Consider the following 21259-nt stretch of genomic DNA (forward strand, 5'->3'; position numbering starts at 1 on the left):
CTCCGTCAGCCATCTCTCAGCAGCAGCAGGTCAAGGGGTGTGTAACCTGGAAGCACGTGGTCCATTCAGAAGAATGCTGTAGGGCAGTGGCCTTCACAGGCCTAGGAAGCAGCCGCAGGACACTTGGAAGGACATTCTGTGACCTGAGGTGCTTGACGCATGTCTCGAAGGAGGAACCAGGCTCCAGGTGGACGTGTCCCGTGGGCCTGGGCTATTATTCCCATGGGGAAGGGCATGGCCAGAGGAAGGTCAGAGTAGGACGCTTTAAAGCATGAGAGTGTGATCAAGACAGGGCTTTTCTTGCTCAGGTCTAAAGCCAGTACTGTTTCTGTCCTCAGGCTGCTTCCTAGCAGTTGATACAATCATGGCTAGAAACTGGGGTGAATTTATAATAGAAGGTGTTTAGCCTGGGAATCAGACTTCCCTATTTCTCTTCATCCTCCCAGATAGTTTCCTAGTCAGGACATTAATTTCAGCACAGAGACAGAACTCAGCTGAGGAAGGGACCTCTTAGGGAGCCTGCTAGGTCAGATTTTGGGGAGTGACCAAAAAAACTATAGACTACTGCTGAACATGGCAAATCCTTCTCCCTTCATCTTGCCTCCTAGCCTCTCTCTGACCCACCTCATCAGCAGAAATCAATAGGCAAAGGAGAAATAGGGGTTTCAGAGTCCCAGCCCGGCATCACAGAGCAGAGTGCAGAAGGATGTATCTGGAACTGGGAGACAATAGCTTGAAAACGTGTACAGGAGAGTGCACAGTTATTCAACCCCAGGGCTCTGTTGCATTCGCTGAAGGCAGAAAGAGAATCTCAACAAGCCCATGCACCCTTCTTTAATGTAAGCACACAAAAGTAACCAGAGTATTCCAGTGTGCCAACATTTTTCTGCCAAGTGTTTTCTAAAGCTTTAACCATGAGAACACATGGTTTGGGTCATGATATACATCATACATGGTTAATAGTTTAACCATGTAGCAGGGATTATCATATTCCTTGCCTGGAATGGGGATCTATGGGGGTGAGGGTCCTCCCTCAGCTCCCCACCCCATCTTGACTTAGCTTATTTCGTCTTCTAGATATGTCATTTGCAATATTCTGTATCAGTTTTGATTGTTGGTTGCAACAACAGAAACAGATTCTGACTCACCTAAGTACCACGTAAGTTTAATGGAAAGGTATGAAATAGTTCACATGGACATCGCCAGATGGTCAACACCGAAATCAGATTGATTATATTCTTTGCAGCCAAAGATGGAGAAGCTCTATGTAGTCAGCAAAAACAAGACTGGGAGCTGACTGTGGCTCAGATCATGAACTCCTTATTGCCAAATTTAGACTTAAATTGAAGAAAGTAGGGAAAACCACTAGACCATTCAGCTATGACCTAAAACAAATCCCTAATGATTATACAGTGGAAGTGAGAAATAGATTTAGGGACTTGATCTGATAGACAGAGCGCCTGATGAACTATGGATGGAGGTTCATGACATTGTACAGAAGACAGGGAGCAAGACCATCCCCATGGAAAAGAAATGCAAAAAAGCAGAATGGCTGTCTGGGGAGACCTTACAAATAGCTGTGAAAAGAAGAGAAGCAAAAAGCAAAGGAGAAAAGGAAAGATATACCTATTTGAATGCAGAGTTCCAAAGAATAGCAAGGAGAGATAAGAAAGCCTTCCTCAGTGATCAATGCAAAGAAATAGAGGAAAACAACAGAATGGGAAAGACTAGAGATATCTTTAAGAAAATTAGAGATACCAAGGGAACATTTCATGAAAAGATGGGCTCGATAAAGGACAGAAATGGTATGGACCTAACAGAAGCAGAAGATATTAAGAAGAGGTGGCAAGAATACACAGAAGAACTGTTCAAAAAAGATCTTCACGACCCATATAATCACGATGGTGTGATCACTCACTTGGAGCCAGACATCCTGGAATGCAAAGTCAAGAGGGCCTTAGGAAGCATCACTAGTAGAGGTGATGGAATTCCAGTTGAGCTATTTCATATCCTAAAAGATGCTGCTGTGAAAGGGTGCACTCAATATGCCAGCAAATTTGGAAAACTCAGCAGTGGCCACAGGACTGGAAAAGGTCAGTTTTCATTCCAATCCCAAAGAAAGGCAATGCCAAAGAAAGCTCAAACTACTGCACATTTGCGCTCATCTCACACACTAGCAAAGTAATGCTCAAAATTCTCCAAGCCAGTCTTCAATAGTACATGAACTGTGAACTTCCATATATTCAAGCAGGTTTTAGAAAAGGCAGAGGAACCAGAGATCAAATTGTCAACATGCTGGATTACCAAAAAAGCAAGAGAGTCCAGAAAAACATCTATTTCTGCTTTATTGACTATGCCAAAGCCTTTGACTGTGTATATCACAATAAACTCTGGAAAACTCTGAAAGAGATGGGAATACCAGACCACCTGACCTGCCTCCTGAGACATCTGTATGCAGGTCAGGAAGCAACCGTTAGAACTGGACATGGAACAACAGACTGGTTCCAAATAGGAAAAGGAGTACGTCAAGGCTGTGTATTGTCACCCTGTTTATTTAACTTCTATGCAGAGTACATCATGAGAAATGCTGGGCTGGAAGAAGCACAAGCTGGGAGAAGAATCAAGATCGCTGGGAGAAATATCAATAACCTCAGATATGCAGATGACGCCACCCTTATGGCAGAAAGTGAAGAAGAGCTAAAAAGCCTCTTGATGAAAGTGAAAGAGGAGAGTGAAAAAGTTGGCTTAAAGCTCAACATTCAAAAAACAAAGATCATGGCATCTGGTTCCATCACTTCATGGGAAATAGATGGAGAAACAGTGGAAACAGTGTCAAACTTTTTTGGGGCTCCAAAATCACTGCAGATGATGATTGCAGCCATGAAATTAAAAGACGCTTACTCCTTGGAAGGAAAGTTATGACCAACCTAGATAGCATATTCAAAAGCAGAGACATTACTTTGCCAACAAAGGTCCGTCTAGTCAAGGCTATGGTTTTTCCAGTGGTCATGTATGGATGTGAGAGTTGGACTGTAAAGAATGCTGAGTGCTGAAGAATTGATGCTTTTGAACTGTGGTGTTGGAGAAGACTGTTGGGAGTCCCTTGGACTGCAAGGAGATCCAACCAGTCCATCCTAAAGGAAATCAGTCCTGAATATTCATAGGAAGGACTGATATTGAAGTTGAAGCTCCAGTACTTTGGCCACCTGATGCGAAGAGCTGACTCATTGGAGACCCTGATGCTGAGAAAGATTGAAGGCAGGAGGAGAAGGGGATGACAGAGGATGAGATGGTTGGATGGCATCACTAACTCAATGAACATGAGTTTGAGTGAACTCTGGGAGCTGGTGATGTCAGAGAAGCCTGGCGTGCTGCAGTCTATGGGGTCACAAAGAGTCGGACATGACTGAATGACTGAACTGAACTGAACTGATGAGATAGTTCACTACATGAAAGTAATAGTAATCTGGCCTCAGGGGATGGGCTGAGGGAAGAAGCCATGCTGACTTGAGTATTTCAGAGGCTTCCTCCAGATCACTGTTGTCAGACCTTAATCCAATTTCTTTCTATCCTGGGATGTCTGCTTGGATTGCAAATTCCTGCAGGGCAGAATCTGAATCAAGAATTCCTGCTTGGGTCAGGTGGCTCTCCCCTGGGCCAATCCCTGTGGCCAGGGGATTAAAGTATTTGATAAACCAGGTCTGAGTCCTTTGACTCCTCTGTGCCTAAGAGTAACGTGTTGAGGCTGGTAGAGAGAATCCCATGGATGGGGAAGAAACATTTCCTGAGGAAAGGGAGGTGCTGTTACTAGAAGAAAGTGGGAAGTTACGTCTGGGAGATAAAAACAACAAATGGCCTTTATGTCAGGCAAGCTGGGGTTTCAAGATTACGAGAAGTAATCATGTTCTAAATGGCATGAGGAGGAAAACTGCTTCTTAGCCCACGTGGACTGCATACACTGCTGGCACAGGCACACACCTGACTGCACTCTCTGGTCCTTGCCTACTGCCTTTTCAATTCATGTTGCTGTGCTCAGTGGGGGATGTGTTTTAATCATGCATTGTTCTTGCTTTCTTTTTATTTGTCTCCCCTCCTCTTTCTTTTGTACAATCACTTTCTCAGTTCTAGATAACCGTCTTCCTTGGATTTGCCCATCAAAACTAATCCTTCTAGAGTCTTTTGCTTATAGGATTTGCTCTTACCAGCTATTAGGTGAAAAGAGACCAGATAAACTAATTCCCCTAGGGCTTTAATATCTCAGATCCTAATAAATGGCTGTCGTCACAATGTAATGTTCTTTCACTGAGACTTCAGTGGAGAAATTTCAGGCTCTAAGGGAAGGTGAAAGCCTGCTGGTAGAAGCATCTCAGGGTCTTGGCTCCTCTTACTTAGATCGTGGTAGTGCTGGCCTGATCAGATCCAGGTGTAACCACACGTCCCTCTAGCACCTAATGCTGAATCCTGGGTCCTTAGACCCCACCTCACAGCCGGGAAAGAAATAATGCTTTGCATTAAATTATAACCAGCATTAGACACACAAAGTCTGTCTGCATTGGCTCACTTGACCAAATGTATTCCAGGTCGATATTCGAAAAGATTATCAACTGGTCTGGTCAGGGTACCAGCCAATCATATCCAGGATGCTGAGAAAGGGGATCCTCACACTGTAATAAGCCTGTGTCTTGAAGCCTTTGAAGGTCCTGTGATGATCAGTGACACACAGGGCTGCAAGTGATTGGTTGGGGAATGAAAGGTGGGACAGGTGTGGATATTGAGGGAGGTCCCTAGTAGAAGGAAAGAGAAGCTCAAGTCTTCCTTACACGATGAATAGAGGGGTAAAGAGGAAGGGGCAGGGCCTGGGGAATCACAGTATCAGTCTTCTTCTCTTTGACTTTCTTGCATCTATGTAAAATCTGCTTGGCTTTCTAGGACATTCTTACAGATGAAAAGGAGTAGCCCACGAAGGTGGGCAAGATGAACTCTGTGCCATTGCCTTGGTTAAGCGTGAGAGTGTGATAGCAATGATGGTCAATACCAGTTGACACAATGTATGTAAGCTTTGCACACTTAAAGGAAACAGATTCTCCTCCACAGGGGCTTCCTTTTTTCCCTGACCACTTTCTGTATACATGTCTACACTGTCAACATCAGGGCCCATCAAAACATGGCCCCTTGGTAAGAGCATCATGTCTTTGGACCCTAGCAATTTTTCTGGAAAGGGTGATAGTCAGGGAATCCAGGAGGAACCCAAATGAGTTTCCAAGGTCAAGTCCAGGTGAGCCAGGGAGGGAATTGTCAGAAAAAGGGCAGAGTCACATCTCCAGGAAGCCGTTCTTAGTTACTCCAGTTTCCAAGGATGTCTGAGTTTTCTGAACTTGCAGTCACTTTTATGTAGGAGGGCATATTAGAATCATCCGTGGAGTCACCAAAGATTCATAGGGTCCAGGATGGGATGGGGGCAATTGCATTTTTTCAAAGGCTCTTAACACATAATTCTGAAAAAATGCCCTTGGTCAAGAAGTTTTGTAGAGCATTTATAAGAGGTGCCGGGGAATAGAATTTGCAAAAGGGAGCCCATGGAGGAAATTTAGCATTTAGTGGTATAGTCTTCAGTTTGCCACAGTTCCCCACCATTCCCTGATGCCTTATACCCTGGTGGTCCATTCTTCCTTGTCTGTGACTGATGGGCCCTGACACATCTGGGTGATGGCATCCCTCACACGGACACACTGGGAGGCACCCTTTATTCCAGTGGTGCTGCCTGAGCTCTGAGTGCTTCTGAGGATGCTTTTCAGGTTCTAACTTCAGAACAGCTTCATACCACACACAAGAAAATCAGTCTCCTCATTCTGTAGCTGTATAATAATAATTTTTTTTTTAAGTGACACCTTTTATGTGCACAGAGTAGTCTGGAAAGGTATAAAATTTTGCCTGAAATGAACGTTTATAGTCTTTGAACTCATAGGTTTGAGATAAAGACTCAAGAATTAGCTAGCAGTGTAATAGAGAAAAGGCTTTTTACTCATTCATTCTTTCGAAGGGAAGGACAGATTCTCTGAAAGTTGAGTTCCAACCAACAACTCAGTGCTGTCTGAGTTCCCACAAAGGCTTTGGGTAATGTCTAGCCCAGCACTGCCCAACAGAAATACAATGTGAGTCACAAATGCAAGTCTTATATATAATTTAAATTTTTCTAGTGGCCACACTAAACATTTTTTAAAGGTAAAATTAACTTAATGATATACTAATATTTCATTTAACTCAGTGTATTCAAAGTGTTCTCATCTCAACTTTCAGTCAGAAAGTTATCAAGAAATTTTACATGTTTTTTTTGTTCTTCATGCTTGAATCCAGTGTGTATCCTTAAAGCCTACATCTATTTAGGCTGGCTTTCCTGATGGCTCAGGCAAAGACTCTGCCTGCAATGCAGAAGACCTGGGTTCAATCCCTGGGTTGGGAAGATCCCCTGGAGAAGGGAATGGCAACCCATTCCAGTATTCTTGCCTGGAGAATTCCATGGACAGAGGCTATACAATCCATGGGGTTGCAAAGAGCAGGACACGGCTGAGCAACTAACACTTTCACTATTTCAAGTGCTGTGTGTGGCTAGTTGCTTTCACAGATCTAGCCTCTTGATGAGAAGCCAACCTGGGGTCTCATAGTGTAGAAAGGCCTCATTAGATTGGCTTTTCCTGGGGCTGGCCCACGTGTGCTCTCGTTGCCCTAGGATACATTTTCTCTTGGGCCAGTAACTCGTGTCTTGGCTTTTATTGTTTCCTTGGTCTGATGGACTTAACTTCAGCCAGATTTCCTGGTATTGTGCCCGTGCTTTCCTCTGAACTTCATTTCTTCCCCTTTAAGTCCTTGCATGCCACTGTGCTATAATTCAAAGCTACTATGGGCTAGGATCCCATGGACCCAATCCAAACAGGAAACTGGCTTTTTCATTGTTTGTTTGGAACCACGAAGTAGAAAATGTCAAGACACTTGTTTTCAATACTTCAGAACTGAATTTAAACTGTACAATTTCCAAACAGGACTTCCAACGTGGGATGATTTAGAGGAGTCAACTGTTAGATTAAGAAGGCTGATTGGAACATGAATGGACCCTAAACTTTCCTAGCTTTGATAATTATCACTGGTTGTCTCACCCTTTGTTTAGAATCCAATTAGTCAGAGGCTATAAAACCTTGTATGAGGCTGGGGTATCTAAGGTATTCTGGAATATTTCAGTAAGTATTCAACAAAGAATCACTGTGTTGAAAGGTTTTAGTTGAGGTCTTTGTCCCAAATCTTTGTGAATCCCACAGTAGACAGCCTTGTCTGTCATCATGGATTCTCTCCAGTGTGCCCTGGGCACATAGGCGCTGTGTGCTGTATGGTGGTGCTATATACCAACCAGGGCAGGAATGTTGGCACCTGTCCAATAGTCATTCCTCTTGCTTTTGCTGCAATATGGCGGAGCACACCACCTCTGCAGTAATAGAGGCTGACAAGTGTCCTGCATATATAAAAGAGGCATGCCAGATGGTCACTTTCCCAGACTCCTTTGTAACCAGGACTGGCCATATGACCCAGTTCTGCCAGAAGGACTCAAGTGAAAGTATTTTTAGAGAGCTCCTGGGAAAGATTTTTCTCCCTGATAAGAGAGAAACATGAAAAACTGACTCTCTTGCAGCTCTGGTTGCCTTCTTCTTCCTGATAAGGTTGTGATGTTTGCAAATAAGGCAGCTATTTTGGAACCATGAGGTAAAAAACCTGGGGATGCAAGTGAAGCTGTCTGAGGATGCTGAGACTGATGATGGAAAGAGATCACATCTTTGATGACATCATTGAGCAACTGCGTGGAACTTGGAACAGAACTTCCTACTTTTAGAATTGTTTTATCATATGGAACTCTCTGAAGCTACAAGCCTTCTAATGGTCTGGGGGTTGTCAGTGCAGGTTTAAGAAGGATGTTTAACTAAAGATTAAAGCCTTTTGGAAGAAAGATGTTAGATAAAGGGGAGGCTGACAACATTCACATGTGTAAAACCTCATTCTGTATTAATACTTGTGCTTAGTTGCTCAGTCGTGTCTTACTTTGCGACCCCAGGGACTGTAACCCACCAGGCTCCTCTGTCCATGGGGATTCTCCAGGCAAGAATACAGGAGTGGGCTACCATTTCCTTCTCCAGGGGATATTAATACTTAGCAACCTCAAAAATATTCTTGCAAGCTTCGCCCCCTACCCCCCCTCCCCCGGAAATTCCTGATCTCCTGGAACTTAACCTTCCATCTCAATGTATGCCACAGTTATCAGGGGTCTGGGTAACAAGAAGATTGGGACCTGTAACTCCAAAATGGAATATGGTGTCTGGAGTCTTTAGCAAAAGAGCGTCTAAACCTTCTGTCTGTTTTCTGTGCTGTGTGCTCAGTTGCTCAGTGGTGTCTGACTCTTTGCAACCCCATGGTCTGTAGCCCACCAGGCTCCTCTGTCCGTGGGATTTTCCAGGTAATAGTACTGGAGTGGGTTGCCATCTCCTCCTTCAGGGGATCTTCCCACCCAGGGACTGAACCCTTGTCTCCTGCATCTCCTGCATTGGCAGGGAGATTCTTCACCACGGAACCGCCTGGAAGGTGATCTCTTTGTTTTCTACTTCATACCGAAGGGGGCAGGTCACTCTTGTAGATTTACTATCTTGAAACCAAATGTGGGAGTGGTTTTGTTTGACAGAGGGCACTTCAAGGGACCAGCCCACTGTAGCCTCCTTTTGTTTCCTGTTTGGGCAACGTTTGAAAGTGGTTGGACTAAATTTCCATTTTTACCTTGTTTTCTTTCACACATGCTAAGCTTGGGTGAAAGGAGGCAGAGACAAGCACTGGCATTTATCCTCAGAGGATAATACATTCTGAACAGTAGTTTATCCTGGAACACTGACCCCTGAGGCAGGTCATGGCCCATGGTCAGTCCTGATGGGTGCCCAGGGCCTGTCTGGCTCCCAGGATCTTCTTCTCAAAGTGTTAAGAGCATGCCCTGAACATCTGTGACTTTTCTCAGGAATGCATTCTAATTCTTGAGTAAGGAGACCAGTGGGTAGTTGAGGGGATATTGAGGGAGAAGAGCTCATAAATCAGAAATTGAACATGGTTTTCTCAACTATGCATCTGGTGCTATTATGAAGTATAAAGAAAGGGAGAAGGATTCTAGTATTAATACATACACACCTATGCAGGTAATTGTTAATATGTACAATAGCTATAAAAGACATATGACTGAAACAAAATTCACACAAAACTGAGCTGTGAGTATAATTTATTCATATTCTTACATAGAAATTTATTATACAGGCAATAGAAAAGAATACAAATGCCCCCTAAGAAAATCAATAAAATATTTGCTAAAATTGTTAGGATAATACTTAGTAACAAAAATAGCTTGAGAAAATGAATACTATTTAGACAACTTACAAGGTTTGAAACTGTTCCTGTTTGCAAATCTGTGTGTGGACATGGGGAGAAAGTCAGCCCGCGAGGGCTTCAGTGTGAAGATGGGCTTGGAGACACAAAGAGGCTCTGGTTCGCTTAGCCATGCCCAGGGTCTCCAGGGCTGGTGATCTTTGGTCTGCTTGCTTTTTTTGTCTGTCCCCTCTGAACTCCTATTTCTCAAATTCCCTAACAAAAGAGATTTTTCAAACACTGAAAATTTAGTTTTTTTCACAGAAATGTGCATGACTCTATGACAGTTGCAAAGTCATGGTTTCAAAAGGTCACAGGGTTTTTAAATTGAAACAGTGTTTTCCTGAGAAAATGAAAAAGTGAACTTTTCCCTAAAATAATTGTGGGTTTACTTCCCTTCTGTTCTTATAGTTTGCACTGACTACTTCAAACTCAAAGAAGAAAAAACCTTTAAGATTCCAGTTTCACTTTCCAATCCTCTAAAATTCTGAAGCTTCCCACTGCTGTATTCAGCATGTTAGGTTATAGAATCTTTACAGGACTGAGCGCTTACACAAACAAAGCACAACCGGGGGCTTCTTTATCCATATTTCTTTTTGGTGGTTCAAATACCATTGGTTTTTGAGTGAGAATATTGTAAGTGTTTAGAAAATAGTGAATTTTTTTAAAAGTAAGAATTAAGCAACTTCTAAGCACTCAGAAGCAATCTGACACTAACTTTCAGTCTTTGTAATACATGACATCCTTAGATGAATTGAAAATGTGGCTTTAAAGGGCCCTTGGATGTTGATGATTTGATATTTGATCCCCTGTTTTTGTGGCCTTTACAGAATCAATTTAGGGAATAAAATGAAAATAGCTATGCTGAATATTTTAGAAAAATTTAACTTTTCTTTAATATCTAGGAACTTTATAGCCAGGCTTTATAGCCAGGAACTTCTTTTATTTTACCTCACAGAAAACAAATCCATTCTCACAATAAAAAGATAATAAGCTACCTAAAAAAATCCTTTGCAATAACCAAGAAAAGTGATAATACAGGATAATTTTGATGGATGGGATCCCATTCTCCCTCCTGCAGCTCTGCCAGCCTGAAACAAACCCACTGTCTCCTGTAAGAGAATGCCACACACGGGGGACAGCGTGAAGGCTGTTCTGTTGAGGACCTGGGGAGGGAGCTCAGTGATGGGCCCTGTGATGTTGACCACAGTTGTAATGAGTAACTTGCATTGATTTTAAATCTGCCCAATGGCTTGTCTGCGAATTGTAGGCTGACTTTGATTTTGTGACTGTGAATTCCATTCACTTAAGGCTTATAAAGATTATAAGAGATTGGTTTTATAGAGATTAATTTTTAATTAATACTGTTAACCTCATGTACAGTCAAACACCAAGAATATCAATAAATATCAATAATTAGCTTTGGTCTTCCTTCCTCTTTCTGTTGGAACATTCTGACTCTATAAGTATAGTACAGTCTTAGCGCCAATGCCCCACTAGGGTTTAAAATTCCACAGCCAGAGGACATCACCTTGGTGTGTCTTGTCACTTGTTCAGGGATGTTCTGGAGTCTGAAGGAGATACAAAGTGAGCATAAGAACAGATCACTAATGGTTTAGTATGAAATTTGTTACTAGTAAAAACAACAGTTTTGAAGCTCTGGAAGTCAATGGGGCAGCTCGTCAGAAATGACTTGTGACCATCCATGGCTGTGGATGGGGGTTGCGTTCACAAAGGCCCTTGAACCGTCCTTTTCCTGGATTGTAGGTAGAAGATGCGGTTTTCCTCAGGATAAGTGACTTTACTGATGGGCATCTTGTAGATGTTGGGGTTTTTTGTGGTCAGCAGGAGGAACAGTAGTGTGGCTAAACAGAAGGGCCAGGTACCAGATGGCAATCCGACCTGCAGAAAGAGACAAGCCACACACTTCTTTAAGATCCTGTTGGAAAGCTAACTTGCACAAAGCACAGGCTTCACACCACTGTCATTCAGCTCAGGAGATAACTCTCTGGAGGCACGACTCTGGACTCTGCTTGTCCCCATGGAGACTGAGTCTAAGATCTCAGGACATTCGGCTCCTAAAATGTCAGCATGCACTCCTTAGGGATGATGCATGCCCTGCCCTCCCTCTTACACAGTCAGACTTCCTGCGAATGTGCACATTCCAGCAAATGTGCAAAGATGACACTTAGCCCCTAGAGATGATACTTAGCAACCACCAACAGCTCCCGACCACTCATCACGTCCATGAGGCTGTCTTTGATGACTTCAGCTCTCTCTCCCCTTGGCCTCTGCCCAGACCAGGTCTTGGAATCTATTTGCTTTACTTCTTTTTGTTTCATCTCTCAAACAGACTCTAAACTCCTTGAGGGTAGCTCCTCCTTCTGTGCGTCCATGACAACTCAAGCAATTCTGAGCATACATCATGTACTTGATTAGGTTTGGCCCTATAGACTCCCCTGCCACCAACCCGGGCGTGATGGTACCCAAACTTGACTGCACGTCAGAATCATCTGGAAGAGTTTAAAAAAAACACAGATAACTAAGCATCATATAAGATCTACTCTACCAGAAATGCCAAGGTACAGGGCCCGAGGATCGGGATTTTTCACAATCTCCCTAGCTGACTCCGTTCTGTAGCCTGCCCAATTCTGGCTCACAGGCCAAGGTCTGTGAACTTTTGTTGGGGTGTGAAGGGCCCCCCAAGCTCTAAGGCATCTCATCATGCCTGTAACAGGGCTTTGACATTCCACCATAAAGATAACTGTGTATCCAGAAGGACCCTCCCAGGTCAGCTCTCTGTATTGCTGTGAAGAGGACTAGATGCGGTCCTGCCCCACTGGCAGCCATGACCACGTCTGTATGGATGGGCAGTTACCAGGAACTGGCCTGGCATCCCCTGCACTGGTGGGTGAGGAAGAGAACTGAGAGGTGGGGGGCCCCAGAGCAGCCGGGGGTACTGGGCTCCTCAGGGGAGGGGAAGGAGAAAGTCAAAGGGCTGAACAGTACTGAAAAGGAAGAAGTGGCCAGAGGCACTTAATAGGTGATGATTTTGCTTATTAAATAATTTAGGACAGGGGTCTGAAAAAGTCTTACTGATGACCGACTGGGGATTTTTTTTTTAAAGACTAAGGGTATGAAAAAAAGTCTTGGCTTAATTAAAAAGAAATCTGGATCTTTAGCCAATTATCCTTTTCTTTCCTTTTCTGATTTCTCAACCTCTACATAGTCCCAGCTTTCTGTTTAAGTAAAAGATATTCTAAAGTCAACTTTTTGACACTCAGAGTTAAAGTATGGACTTGATAATATACATGCTAAGTTTCACTTCTTTAAGACAAACAATCTGATATTTTTAGCAAGCCTGGCGATTATAGTTTGGGCTAAGGTTTACTGTGATGCTGGAGGGTAAATGAGGACAGGTGGGTCCAGAAGATGGACTACAGTGATTATCTGTCAAGCATCCTGCCCTGGGACGCCATTGAGGTGGACTTCAGGAGGGTTTCTGTATCATTGAAAAATGACCAATCACACGGATGAGAAAGTGAGATTAGAGCAAACTTACCACAGCCATCACGTGTGACATGCTGGCTCCCAGGTAGGCAGTGAACAGGGCTAGGAGAAAGAAAAGGGAAAGAAAGAGCGCTTGGACTCCTTTCAATATAAATCCCTGGAATGTAAACTTGTGCATTTTACCAGTAAGCCCAGCACCCTGGTGACAAGTCTGAGCTTAGAGTCAGCAGCTCTGGGTTTGCATCCAGGCTCCACCCCTTAGGAACTTGGAGCCTCCACTCAAAGCCCCCGTTTCCTCACCTGTACAAGGGGGTAATGGAAACCTTGCTCTCAAGAGTTGATGTGAGTGTGAAAGAGGGTAATGCTTGGGCTTAGCACACATTAAGTACTCAAGAAAGGTAGCTTTTCTGTGGTCCTATTTACTTTTTTTGCTGTTATTGCTAATATAATACTTAAGGAAAAGGCCTTCCATAGTAAATACATGTCCCCATTATTTTACCCAAGCATAATTAAAATGAAACTTATGAATGTTCCTTGAAGTAACATACAATCTCACGGCATCTGAGATTCTCAGATCAATGGTTAGAAATCACAGCTTAAAAAACCCATGGTATATGTATATAGAAGGAGATAGTAACTCAGAAATCAGCAGAAACTGACCACAGACCTGGATTCCTCTTTGTATGAACATTTTCCCTAAAACCGTTAAGGTCGGCATACATGTCAATGAGTTAACATCCTGTGTTTTTATTTACTTTGAGCATGAATTTTTCAGAGTAGGTAATTTGAATACAGAGGATGAGATGGCTAGATGGCATCACCGACACGATGGATGTGAGTCTGAGTGAACTCTGGGAGTTCGTGATGGATAGGGAGGCCTGGCGTGCTGCAATTCATGGGGTCGCAAAGAGTCAGACACGACTGAGAGACTGAACTGAACTGAACTGACTGAATTTGAGTATATGTATGGCCTTCAATGTAAAATAACAGAAACAAAGAGCTCAGCTAACTAACTCTCAATTCTTGGGTCCAAGGAGACTCAGGGAAGCCCTTAGGGTTCACAGAGACCACCTGAAGAATGACCTTCTTATAATGGCCACATGGCCAACTGGGCCACCCACACTCACCATATGGTCTTCATGTCCATCAAGAAACACATCTGCTACTTGGGGGAGTTGGGTGGGGTGGTGGGAGAGACTCTATGATCTTTTCCTTTACTATAGATTTCCATCCTTTTATTGATATTTTATCTTTTTATCCTGATGTTTTTTGTTCAATATTATACCTACTTCTTTCACATGTCAAGTGTCTCATGCTAACAGGAAAGGCTCATCTTTGGAAATGGTCTGGGCTTCAAATCGCAGCTCTGCCATTTTGTTTGTTAGACAACAAGTCACTGAACTAGGAATCTAGTTTCATTGTCTGTAAAAAGGCAGCTGGAAGAGGTTCTTTATAGGGAGTAATGACTCTCAAATGAAATTATGTACTTTCACAAGCAGCAGCTATAAACTCATCTCTGTCATCATAGAAAAGGAGGTACTGCTCTGAGCAGAAGGGTTGGAAGATTTTCTCTGCTTGGCTTGGATAATTTCATCCCCACCCTCCCCATTTAGTTCATTCATTCATTCAAGAAATATTCACTAGCCATTGGCTAAGTATGGAGACGCCCTGACCCTGCTCTCCTGAGCACCGGCTCTTTTATGACACGCCCCTGAGCACATGAGTCCTCACTGCATTTCTCTCCTAGGAGTACAGTAGCTTCATACCTATCAGCACCCTGTTGGTGCTTAAGCTCTTTCAATTCCATGTTGCTTTTCTTTCTATAGTAAGAGTATCAGACTAGCTAATAGTTGTTGCCCATCATTAAGATGAGCTGAGTTGGGCTGGAAAAGCCTTACAGTAGAGGTGAAGTTCTGGACATCGTGGTTTGGAGGTGATGCCCCTAACAGTGTGTTCAGTAGCTGAGGGAGAGAAAAGGCCCTCTGCTTCCCTCAATGGAAGGGAAGACTGAATCCCAGTTCTTCACAGACAACATCCCTCCCCACAGACCTCCATATGAAAGTCCTACGATGATAACGCAACCTGTAAGAAGAGATCCAAAATGTGTTTACAGTTTGCAGTGAGAAAATAACAAAATTGAGGAGTTCTCTGGCTGTGCAATTTCTGGCTTAGGGGCACAGGGAAGGCAGATATACCAGGCTTCTATCAGAGACTCCCATGTCTGCTTCCTGATAAAGCCACAGGAGTTAATAAAAGAGGAGCTCTATAATAAATGTCTTTATTTATTTACGTTGGCTGACAAGTTTGATCTTTTGTTTGGTGACATGGGCAGGCAGAAACTTGCTGTGTATTTTACTGTGAGATCTGCTTTACAAGAGGGACTGGAGGTCTGTCTCAAAAGTTTACATCCGAAGATAAAAAGGACTGAGGACTGTGCCCAGCGTGGATGGAACAGCGCTCCCCCACGCTGCCAGTGGCACGGCAAATTCACACGGCCTCTGTGGGGTGCATTTGGCATCTGCTGAAAATACGGGGAGCTAGGATTTTGGCACCAGTGTCTGGGCTCTTAACTAATTCTATATTGACTCAACCACTGAACTAATAAAGGAAATCTGGATCTATCCAAAGGAAGGTAGGTATAATAGACAAAACGAAGGCCCTCAAAGATGTCCACGTCCTGATCCCCAGAACTTGTGATATGTTACCTTACATGGCAAAAGGGACTTCGCGGCTATGATAAAGTTAAAGATTTTGAGATAGGGGATTAACCTTAGCCAAGTAGATCCAATGTAATCATGAGGTCCTTATAAGTAGGAGGCAGGAAATTTCTATCTAGGGAGTAGGATGAAGTGTTTTCTACCTACTTTATACTCTTCTGTATTGATTGAATTTTTGTTTGTTTTGTACAACAGTCCTGTACTACTATAAAATTACAGAGAGAAAATAATGAAAATATCTCAGCTTTGGGGAAACACATTTGTAAACATCTTTGTCTTCTCCTTTTCCATGATCTGTGAAAAGACCTTCATAGACCTTATCAGCAACTTCTGCGACCAAGACAGTTTTTGCTTGATCTTTAAGGATGTGCTCAGACTGTCCATACACTGGCCCAGACCATGCTTTGCAACAACTGGAATTCCTCCTCTTACTTTTTAGGACTTACAGAAAAGCCACCCTTTCTAGGAGGTGCTTTTGGATGATTCTGAATTGTATTTCCCCCAGGGACTCCTGGTCTGTGAGTCTCTTGGTTCTGCATCATGTGGTCCCCACGGGCTTCTCTCTCTTACTTGCCTGGCTTCTGCTCTCTGTACACAGGAGCCACCTAGGATCTAAAGCTTCTGAACCCCTAGCTCTTCCTAGTACTGTCTAGATTGTACTATGAATGTTTAGTACATATTTTCTACTGCTACCAATAGAGAAAAAATACCGGTTTGCACCTGAGATAAAGGTTGAAACCTCAGACCCATCTCAGAATAAAAGGGTTTATCCCACATGAGCTCAGGAGGCCACATAATCTGTCTCTACTTTTCTCCTTTGCCCTAAGCTTGTAAACAAGTGAGCAAAAGGTTTGACACGGCTCGTAGGTGAAACAGTTATGTAACTATAAAGAAACTGACAAAATAACATGTGAATGGAAACTCCAGAGCTTCTGAGTTCTGTTAATCTTGCTACAGCCTCAGATAATCAAAATTGAATAAAGCCTTAGAAATCCTTGGTCCTATCCCACATCCTGCCCAATGCAAGAACTCACTCCAAATCCTGCCTGACATGTGGCCCACCACGTTAATAATGGCTGGATTGATTAATGGTGATAAATCCAGCCATTATTGGATTAATGGTGATAAATCATCCAACTAATGATTGATTAGTTTGGTGATTAACTGAATCTTGGCAAATATTTCCATGAGATTACAGAAACTCTTGCTTGTTCCAATATCCTTCCACTCCTTTGTCCCCCAGGAAGGATCATTCCTTTCATTCTAGCATATTATCTTACATACTTGTAACTTGTGTTGAATTAGGGATGCTGGAAGCTATGGGTGAATAAGCCACCCCTTGCAATGGCCTGGGAAATGCATTAGCTTTTCAAATCTGAAGCACTTGAGGTCTGTTTTTACCTAAGGGCTTGAATGGTACTGAAGGAAGGGAGAGTAGCGTAGTGGGAGTAACTCTGGAAGTTGTTAGCAAGTATGGACTCTGGGTTTACATCTACCCCTAATGGATGCCTTTCAGTGCATCACTTTCTCTGCTCTTAGAACTCCAACAGTAAAACGAGAAGGATGTCATGGAGCTCTCCAGAACCCCTTCTAGCTCTGACAGCCTGAGTCTGGCCTGGAGCTCGGAAAGGATTAATATTACAGGTCTCAAAATGTGGTCCCCAGAGGAATAGCATCAGCACCGCCTGGCACCTTGTTAAAAATACAAGCTCCTCCCCTGCCTCCCCGGCCGGCTCTAACAGACAATGAGTCCGGGACCGGGGCTAGGCCCCAGAAATCTGGGTTTTAACAAGGCTTCCAAGAGATTCTGATGTTTGCTCCCGTTTGAGAGCAGCCATATTAATGTGATTCTCTAAGGACCCGTTAATACCACCAGACTTGCCAGGAGAACTGGCTGTATTTAGCTTGTTTCCTTTCAGTTTCTTGGGTCAAACAATTAGTATGAAGAACACAGAGAAGTTGTTTGTATCCCCCACCAAATACATATTGTAAAATGGTTAATATGACCCAGCAGGCTCTCCAGTCTTCAACATGAGCAATGAGGTAGGCAGAGCAGACCTGGGTCCTCCCTTAGAGAGGGGAGGCCCATTGCCCTGGTGACACACTTAGCAGGTATCAGGGGCTCACACTAGAACTCCAGCTGTAGTTTCTCACACAGTCCTTTCTTATTGTTTGTTCTAGATTTTGATACCACAGTCACGAGCAACTTTCCCCACATTCAGGGAATACTCACCACAGGCAAGAGCCAGGAGGTGGGTTTGCCAGGTGAGTGCCATGAACGTTCCTCCAATTGCAATGCAAGCTAGAGAGCTGTTGAAGCCCCAGAGTCCAGCGTAGATGTCCTCAAATGGAGCTGAAAGACTGAGTCCTATTAGGGAAGACAGGAGGGGTCAGAGCTTTGGACTAAAGGCAGGATGTTCTGGAAGGAGCCTGGGGGTGGGGAAGGCGTCTGAGAACTCCCATTGGTCCCTTGGAAGCAGGCCTTCAAGAAAGGTCTGGAATGTAGAAGATACCTGAGACAGCAACGGGGCGGAGGCAGTGCTCAGTATCTGGGAGCAAGTCTGACACTCACCTGCTATTATCCCCAGCAAGGACCCGATTGCAGCATGCAGGCACATGAGTGGGGAGGAGAGGAGGATGGCGCCTAGGAAGATGCCCCCTGTCCACGGATTATCGCAGCCATATATCTGACCCACACCCACAGGCAGGGACTTCAGCAGCTGAGGAAACGATTTAGAAAACACGGCCATTAAAACGACTGGACAGAAACCCATAGGATACCCACAAACACAGTGCAATGTCATTTTAGATTTAGCGTATCTTATCTTTCAAGATCAGAGTTACTAACATTTACAATTCTCTCTTGCTCTACAGAAAAATCTCAGTCGCTTTACCCCCAGAGACCCACCAGCTCTCCCTGCTGCACGCTGGGCCCTCCTTCTCCAGATCCCTTCGCTCGCTGGCTCTGTGGCCTGCACCGACACCTAGTTTTGGTCGCTGATAAGCTCCCGATGTGGGGTTCCTGCTCCCCACTGTGAGGATCAGCCACACCTCCCAGCGAGGATGGTAGGGACCACCTCTTACACTTCTATTCTCAACTCTCCATCAGTTCTCAGGCCAATACATCAATGCATCTCTATGGTCAATAGAAGTATTATTACTCCCTTGCAATTCAGCTGTCAGTGCTACGGTCAGAGACCCAAAGTCAGATTATCTTATGAACAGTTAAGAAGCAATTACTGGCAGATTCATGAATCAGGACCATATTTACATTTCTGTTGCTAGTGAGAACATTCATTAATTAAATTAAATTTTTTATTTTTAAAAATTTATTTATTTATAATTTTATCTTACAAATTAATTAAAATTCTTTTAATTTATTTTTTTATCTTTTTTTTCAGAGAGCATGTATTAATTTAAACCAAGATAGCTTGTTTCAGTTATCAACAACTGTTAGTCCTTAGAACACAAAAATATATTTAAATATCTTAATTATAGCTTTCTGGCTGAGTTCTGAACTCAGATAATGTGTTCACAGAATGGGAGTTCTTAAGAAGAAGGCACAAGGTTTTATTCAAGCTAACAAATGGTTTAAATTAAAATAGCTATGTAGGGTTAATAGCTTCTGTATTGGGCAGTTTTAGACAGCTCAACTAATGCTACTTTTTTCGCTGGTAATCCTGATAAATTTTTAAATTTTCCTTCTGAGTTATTTCCAAATACTTCCATTCATTTTCTGTACAAAAGCTAAAAAAAAGGCTATTTGAACTCCTCACACTTTGACTGCCCAGCAAAGAGGACAGCAGAGGGGTTTAATAACCTGAGAGCAGGAAAGGCAGACTCTTGACACTAAAAAATGTAAGGTTGATCTTCTTCTGATTTCAAATGTTTTCTTTATTTTTTAATACTTGAGAAAACTTAGACAACATTATTAAATAAACACCAAGACAAAGAGCTGGAATTTGATTTGGGTCAAGCAGGCTTTTAAAAAATAGTACTATCCCTATACATATTTATATTTACAGCATACATCCTAAGAGAATGGTTCTCAAACTCTGGCCCACATCACTGTTTGGGGAACTTGTTAAAACAGATTCCTAGACTCCACCCCAATGATTATGATTTAGGGAGTGTGAGATGGAACTTGTGTTAATATTTAAAAAACAATGACTCTGATGCCCCTAAAGGTCAAGAAATCTGAGTTACTGTACATATTTTAGGAGATCCACCATAAGAAAAAGCAAAATAGAGAGGTTCTGAGATGGGATCTAACAGTGAGCAACCAGTTCTTTTGATTGGGGAAGGTAAGTCAGGGAGGACAGAACCCCAGGCTGCCGGCCCCTGCCTCAAGGGCTGGCCCCCATCAGATACCCTGCCCCTCCAAAATAAGGGCAAAGTTTGGAACGAAGTGTCAGGATTCCAGTGGAGCTATACTTTGGAGTTAGCACTGCAGGTGTTAGGAAAAGAGTAGGAAAAGTTAGTTTTGACCACATAGTCCTTTAAAAAAATCCCTTAGAACTCAAAGATTTGGAGTAGAACGAATAAGCTCTTAGACAGCAAGACAAAGTGGCAAGGGTACTCAAGAGCTGAGTCTCGTAAGGTCTGATGTCCACCAACAATTAACCAGGAAGTGTCTTCCAGAGCCCAGGGGAGGTGGAACGGGATATAAGAAGATAGTGTATCTTACCTGCAGGGCACTGAGGTCAGGCCAGGTGACATTGGGAACTGAGGTGACAGGTGTGATCAAGGTGCTTGGGAAAAATGGATTGTAATGTCCCGTGGCAGAAAGGTACATTGACAACGCCATATTGAAGGGCAGAGTGAAGACAGGCAGGTCCCATTTGCTCAACACGGAGTTCAATGCACTCGAGAAAACTGGACTAAAAACAACAGAATAGAATGGAAGAACATGCATGTGACAAGCCACACTGATAAATGGAATATCTATGCTATAGAGGGGCTTTTTTTTTTTTTTTCATTAGCAAATATGTCCTTAAAGTGTTGTGTTGGCAAACTTTTGACAGGAAAAAAAAAATACTCAAACCCAAACACATCTGGAATAAATCCTGTCATAAATAATTCTTACATAAAGTAAAAAGTTGGAGAAGGCAATGGCACCCCACTCCAGTATTCTTGCTTGGAAAATCCCATGGACGGAGGAGCCTGATAGGTTGCAGTCCATGGGGTCTCTAAGAGTCGGACACGACTGAGCGACTTCACTTTCACTTTTCACTTTCATGCGTTGGAGAAGGAAATGGCAACCCACTCCAGTGTTCTTGTCTGGAGAATCCCAGGGACGGCGGAGCCTGGTGGGCTGCCGTCTCTGGGGTCACACAGTCGGACACGACTGAAGCGACTTAGCGACAAAGTAAAAAGTCAACTCTCAGCTTATTTGGCTTGTGGAAAATTATGCTCTGGGGTTGCTCACAATGAGTTATAAGTCTAGGTTTAAAAATATTTTTGATTGGGTCGTTTATTTTTCTGGAATTGAGCTGCAGGAGCTGCTTGTATATTTTTGAGATTAGTTCTTTGTCAGTTGCTTCATTTGCTATTATTTTCTCCCATTCTGAAGGCTGTCTTTTCATCTTGCTTAT

The 21259-nt window shown here is 43.2% G+C and overlaps 1 protein-coding gene across 6 annotated transcripts in view; it reads right to left on the reverse strand.

Moving 5' to 3' along the window:
- Window positions 1-9283: 9283 nt before the first annotated feature.
- SLC14A1 (solute carrier family 14 (urea transporter), member 1 (Kidd blood group)) overlaps window positions 9284-21259 on the reverse strand; it is a 57033-nt gene continuing 45057 nt past the window's right edge. For 4 of the 6 annotated variants that reach the window (XM_010842023.1, XM_010842025.1, XM_010842026.1 and 1 more), the window contains 5 exons: window positions 20353-20545; window positions 18238-18385; window positions 17899-18033; window positions 13001-13050; window positions 9286-11340 (listed from right to left, as the gene is read on the reverse strand). In XM_010842023.1, the coding sequence (XP_010840325.1) occupies window positions 11167-11340; window positions 13001-13050; window positions 17899-18033; window positions 18238-18385; window positions 20353-20545 (700 nt within the window). In that variant the 3' untranslated portion in view covers window positions 9286-11166. Of the gene's footprint in view, window positions 11341-13000; window positions 13051-17898; window positions 18034-18237; window positions 18386-20352; window positions 20546-21259 lie in introns of all 6 variants that reach the window. The other 2 variants (XM_010842029.1, XM_010842028.1) reach the window with 1 other exon arrangement.

This window comes from Bison bison, unplaced genomic scaffold (genome assembly GCF_000754665.1).
Source record: "Bison bison bison isolate TAMUID 2011002044 unplaced genomic scaffold, Bison_UMD1.0 scf7180017864170, whole genome shotgun sequence".
Lineage (NCBI taxonomy): Eukaryota > Metazoa > Chordata > Mammalia > Artiodactyla > Bovidae > Bison > Bison bison.